This window comes from Anneissia japonica, unplaced genomic scaffold (genome assembly GCF_011630105.1).
Source record: "Anneissia japonica isolate Jap-2015-1 unplaced genomic scaffold, ASM1163010v1 scaffold277_len1293397_cov203, whole genome shotgun sequence".
Lineage (NCBI taxonomy): Eukaryota > Metazoa > Echinodermata > Crinoidea > Comatulida > Comatulidae > Anneissia > Anneissia japonica.
The window spans coordinates 732,594-739,004 of NW_022719460.1; the positions used below are offsets into that span (position 1 = coordinate 732,594).

General features: G+C 36.6%; 2 protein-coding genes across 2 annotated transcripts in view; both read left to right on the forward strand.

Annotated features, from left to right (window-relative positions):
- LOC117110934 overlaps window positions 1-1,490 on the forward strand; it is a 3,484-nt gene extending 1,994 nt beyond the window's left edge. The window contains exon 3 of the mRNA XM_033253784.1: window positions 1,416-1,490. Within this exon, the coding sequence (XP_033109675.1) occupies window positions 1,416-1,490 (75 nt within the window). The remainder of the gene's footprint in view (window positions 1-1,415) is intronic.
- A 78-nt stretch (window positions 1,491-1,568) lies between these two features.
- LOC117110923 lies at window positions 1,569-4,941 on the forward strand. Its single transcript, XM_033253771.1, has 3 exons — window positions 1,569-2,403; window positions 2,948-3,110; window positions 3,366-4,941. The coding sequence occupies exons 2-3, from the start codon at window positions 2,948-2,950 to the stop codon at window positions 3,830-3,832; spliced, it is 630 nt and encodes a 209-aa protein (XP_033109662.1). The 5' UTR covers window positions 1,569-2,403; the 3' UTR covers window positions 3,833-4,941.
- The last annotated feature ends 1,470 nt before the right edge of the window (window positions 4,942-6,411 follow it).

A 6,411-nucleotide genomic window follows, 5' to 3' on the forward strand; every position in this document is an offset into this window, starting at 1 on the left:
CACGGTTCAGCGTACACACAGTGGCTACCAACAGTTTAGCTGGAAGTATATTTAAACGTTTTCAAAGAAAATAAGAGAAAACTGATTTTATGTCGCAAGAGACAAGTCGAGACGAACACAAGAGATACAACCAAATTGGATGAAAGTCTGTCATTTATTTCACAAAATACAAAACATTGAAAAACACAATATTGCAACTTGTAATCACACAGTGGTATTATAGTAATGGCAGCCACCAATAAATTATTAATATTAGTTAAACATAGAAAGGTTGCCCCTAAAAATTACTGTAAAGTATGTATTTGTTACAGTACATACGTCTGTTAAATATAACAATTACAATCACATCACCTCTTTCTTAGGACCTTATTGATACATAGGTATACATTCAATGATACAGTAATTAAAATATGCATCTTAAATGAAGAGTTGTAAAATGGTTATTTACATAGAACATTGATATAATAATGCCATATAACCAGATAAAATTACAAATTATCTGGGGGCACACATCCAAAAATAACACAAATAATTATATAATACATGGTGAAAGCAGGGGAGGAAGGTGGGAATTGAAATTATGTCCACTCCGTTCAAAAGCGCTGCAGAGAAAGAACATGCATGTCTGATGCACGTTCTCAAATTACCCACAAGGCATAGGAAAAGCGCCCCAGGAAAATATGCCATTGAAACATATCGCCCTCATGCGACATAAATTAGGTTTCATGTTGCAAGAGACCAGTCGAAAAGAAACACATGGGATACAATCACATTGGATGGAAATTTGTGATTTTTTCACTAATGACGGAACATTGAAAAACACAATGTAACTTGTAATCACATACTGGTAGGCCTATAGTAATGGCATCCACTAATAAATCGCTAATATTAGTTATATAATCTATACAATGTGAACATAGAAAAGGCTGCCCCTAGAAATTACTGCAAGGTACTGGTATGTATTTGTCACAGTACATACATCTGTTAATTATATGACCATTACAATCATATTACCCCTTAGCAACTTTTTGATACATGGTTATACATTCAATGCTAATAAAAATGTACTGTATGTCGTAAATGAAGAGTTGTAAAATAGTTATAGCTATTTACATAAAACAATTATATGCCGGAGATACTCATTTACTCCTTAGCACCTTGTTGCTACATGGGTATACATTCAATGCTAATAAAACTGTACGTTGTAAAATGAAGAGTTGTAAAATGGTTATAGCTATTACATAAAACAATTATATAATGCCAGTGAAACTCATACTGTTTAACTTACTGCGATACTAGTTGAACTGTAGAATAATAAGAATAATTAAATACATAATTGTTGCAGTAATTGTAGGGGTATATATTATCAAAGAGCATGTAGGTCAGCTTTTTAGTTGTTTCATTCTGTCTGATAGGCTTTTTGGTCGTTTCAGTCAAGGCCAGTTGTTAAGCTGCTTGAGCTGTGTGGAACGTTAACTATGTTCTTCTAAGTGCCAACCCAGTAGGCTGGCACCCACTTGGCACCCTTGTGGTTTTATGGGTATCTGGTAAAAGTCATTCCTTAGACATTGTTTTAGCACACCAAAGTGGTTTAATACAGTATGCTTTCAGATATTGTACTTTGATTATAATGTAGTTTTATAGTTAGAATGATATTTACACGGGGAGCTTACTTGATTAGGTATAAGCAGCTGATCCTCGGTCTGTTTAGTCATTTAAGCATGAAGGAAAAGATTTAAGTAATAAAAATGACAATTACACACGATTTGGTGTTGTGTTCCCTTGTTCATGTGTCCAGTTGGGTGTACTGTATGTGCTGATGCTGGAGCCCTAGCATCATTGGAGGTCAGAAAGGGCAAAAGAGGAGACTTGATGAACAAGTTAGTAGGTGTGCTCCTTAAATTTAGGCAAGAGCAAGTCGCTTTTATGGCCGACATTGAAGGAATGTTTCATCCATCAGGTGCATGTGACCCCTAAAAGATAGAGATGTTCTACGCTTTGTGTGGTGGGCAGGGAGATCGCACATTCAAATGTACAGTATGACTACACAGTTTGTTTGAAGGAGTGTGGAGTCCCAGCTATGCAAACTTTGCTTTGCAGCGCACTGTGAACAACAACGCAAAGGAGTTTGAAGTCCAAATTACAGTTGCTGTAATAGCAACAAAATAACAACAAACTACAGATCGATCAGTGAGTTCACTGAAAAAGTTGAACATTGGAGCATGTACGTACACAGTCTTGACAAATACTTCGCAGCCAATGAAATCACCGACCCAGGTTTATTTAAATTTAAGTTTCTGTAACTTTCTGGCAATCACTCACTGTTAGCACCTTTATGCGAAGTTACAACGTGATACAAGGATTTCTTGCCTATTTACCACGATTTACGCCTTAATTTTGACTGTTAAGTATTTTTTTACGTGATATAAATATTTGTATTTTTATCCAGATCATTATGATCAAATTCATCCTTACTTACCCCTAATAAATATTGTTATTTAAGCTATGTTTTGTACTAGGCCTCGTGTGATGAAATCACTGCTTTCACGGAGGGCTAGGCTTTGTTCTGTGAATGAGTGACGGGGCATGTTGGGACGAAGTGTCCCAACATGCCCCACATACACTTTATGTCTTATCTGAATTGTATTATTCCATAAATAGTGTTGTGAAGTATAAATATTATCAATTTACATGAATGATTTTATTAATAAGTGACAGTTAAAGGCTTCTCTAGGCCATAGGCTAGTCCAACCTCCACTCAGCCTAGACCTGTAATTATTAATTTAAAATATTTATTATTAAAATTATAAGTGAATACAGTTATTTTATACATACTTTGTTGACAGAAATATGTTCATTTTAGTTAGGATTAGTGTTTAGGCATAATGAAAACATTAATATTTATTTATTTAATTGTTTATTTATTAATTTAAACTGCATTTTGCAGATGAGAACTTATATTCGGAAAACTAATCATGGGGAAGATGCAGACCTCATCAAACGTGCTGTTTACATTGTATTGACTGAACAAAGGAGTGTTCGTGATGTTGCAGCTGATCTTGGTGTTTCTAAATCTACCTTAGCCAGACATGTAAAAAAATTAAAATCTGGTAAGTTATTTTGTACAACAAATGAATCATGCAAATCCACCACTCTAACTCTATTTGTTCATGGATGACTGTTGAGATGGCGGTGCTGTTAATGTGGAGAAATCATGTTTGTTATTAATTAAAAAAAATAATAAGATAACATGTGCATACTAAATTGAGCAGTTCTAAAAATTTGTATTTGATTTGTTATTTTTGTTATTTAACTTAATGTCAGAATTGTTTATGTTATTAAATTCTCGATAATTATATTTTCAGATAAGCAAATGGACAGAATTGAAGATGTCTCTGCCATGGTTGAAAAGCATCATGTTGGTTACACAAAGATGCGTCAAGTATTCACTGACCAGCAAGAAAGGGAGCTGGTCAGCTACATTAAGCGTGCTGCATCTGTATTCTTTGGTTTGACACCTGATGAAATTAGGAAGTTGGCATATGAATGCACCATTACATACAACATTACAAGGCCTAGTTCATGGATTGAAAGGGAAAAGGCTGGGAAAGATTGGTTCACTGGGTTTATGAAGAGGAATGAAGACATAAGTATTCGGCAGCCGGAAGCAACCAGTCTTGGAAGGGCAATTGCATTCAACCGGCATAATGTCACAATGTTTTTTGACAAGTTGTCAAGTGTGCTTGATAGATACAAGTTTGCAGCAGTTGACATATGGAACTTAGATGAAACTGCAGTGACAACTGTGCAAAAGCCTAGCAAGATAGTGTAAAGAAAGATGAGCGCCAAGTTGGAGCTATTACAACGGCAGAAAGAGGAACACTGGTAACTTTATGTGAAGCAGTCAACGCGATTGGAAATGCCATCCCACCGCAATTTGTATTTCCTCGCGTACACTTCAAGGATCATTTCATTCGAGATGGACCACCGGGTTGTATTGGTACTGCCAACCGATCAGGTTGGATGACGGAAGTTGATTTCCTGGTGTTCATTAATCAGTTTATAAAGCATGTCCGTCCATCAAAGACGCATTCAGTTCTACTTCTGCTGGATAACCATGCTTCGCATGTCGCTGTTAGTGTAATAAACCTAGCCAAAGAAAATGGCATAATCATGCTATCTTTCCCCCCACACACATCTCAAAAACTTCAACCATTAGACCGGGGTGTGTATGGACCATTTAAGACGGATTTACACAGCACACAAGATGCATGGTGCAAGAACCATCCTGGGCAGGCTATGACGATTTATGACTTTACCAAAGGCAAATGCTGCGGACAACATAGTCAGCGGATTCAAAGTATCTGGTATTTGTCCTTTCGACAGGAATATTTTCAAGGACAATGAGTTTGCTCCTTCTGAGACGACCGATCGTGCCAACGCAAATGAAACACATGTCGATCAAGTAGCAAGAGGAAGATGATCAAGAATGGTTATGTTTGGTATGCGAGGAAAGTTACGAAGACAGTCGTAGCAATAAAATATTGATGGCTTCTATCGCAATCTAAAAGATTCTCTAGGTCCTAGCTAATTTTACCTTCGATAAAAAACGAATTATTTTAATCGCTAGCTAGCATTCTTCCATTTAACAAAATATTGTTTTAATTTCATTAAAACGTCTGTATACTTTATGGACCTTTCTGTCCTGTTGTTTACATACACTTCGCGAAAATCTAGCTTCGCGGTGTCAAATAAGTTGCTGACTTCCACACACTTTTTTATTTCGTCATCGTAAACATGTGCGCTTATTATAACGACTGGCGTTGGTCGTAGTTCGTTGAAACTTAATTAGTAGCGACTATTATAGCAGAAATGGGAAAGATTGAATCGTCAATAAATAAATACAACAAATCTGATTTTATTATTAAGAAAAATATACATTATTACGTACGCAATTGGACTTTTTAAGCAAGTTAATTTACCGTTATTCTAGTAAAGTTAAGTCACTTTTAAGTGACTTAATTCCTTTATCTAGCTATAATTGAGTGGTTCACGTCGAACTTTTAACTAGTTAAGTGGATCTATATCTAGATAAAAGTTCGACGTGAACCAGGCTAGTGAAGCTCATTAGTTGTGAATAGTTCATAAGAAGACTAGCACAATTAAATCAAAAACCATGTTGTAACTTCTAACATAAGGCTATGTTCACACACACGGCGTAAGGCTGGCTTAAGCATGGCGTAACGTACGCCTTTATGTGTGAACTAGGCAGTGGCGCTGTTAAAGCCACTCTCTACGCCACGTCCTTGGCGTTATTAACGATACCTGCAGACCCCAGATTAGCTAACGCCACTGGTCTATATTACTACTAGTTTAACGCCAGCGTTAATATAGCGAACGCCGTTTGTGTGAACACTTTGGAATTTTAATCCGTGAATTAGCTTACGCCTGGCCTGCTGTGATAATGACTTTTAAGTAGAGGTATATAATTGTTTAATTGGATTATTGAGATAAGATTCTGGCAAAACCTGGTTCACCAACCCGCCTGAATGCCCTTTTAAAGGGTTTGCTGGTAAATGGGATAGTAACAGCATGCAACAGTATCCTCAGCGAAGATCATTCGCCAATAATAACAATAAGTTCAAATCTTTCCAGGGGAAGTCTTTTTTAGGGAGACGCCAGAGCCAGATCAACCGTTACTCTCACGGGAAGGAGAAGCTGGAGACATCGGGGGAAAAAAGCATAAACCTGGAACAGGTAAGCTTTATGTCAACACTGATACAAATTGGTGGACGCATAAAGGGTCATATAGCTGAATGGGGAAAATTGACTTCTGACCCTGCTATATTGCAGATTGTCAAGGGGTACAAGTTAGAATTTGTTGAGGACATACCACCCATACAAGCCAGAATTCCACACCCTTACAAATTATCAAAACATGAAAAGGTTGCTGTAAATGCGACAATTGAAAAGTTACAAAATATAGGGGTCATACAGTTGACCTTTCATGAGGATGGAGAGTTCATTTCTAATATATTTACCAGGTTGAAAAAAGACAAAAGCCTGAGGATGATTCTTGACTTATCAGAGTTAAATGGCAATATACAATAGCATCATTTTAAAATGGATTCCATTGAAAAGGCAGTGGCCCTGGTCACAAAAAATTGCTACTTTACGTCCATCGACTTAAAAAACGCATATTATTCTGTGCCAATCCATGAACACCGTAGATATTTGAAATTCTTTTGGAACGATAAGCTTTGGCAGTCCACAAATATTCACTAAATTGATGAAAGTACCATTATCTGTACTAAAGAGAATACGGTTTGGTTATTATTGCATACAGTATATTGAACCTACTAATTTCCAGTGCTCATAGCACAGCCTTAGGGGATATTGAGAAAGCCATAA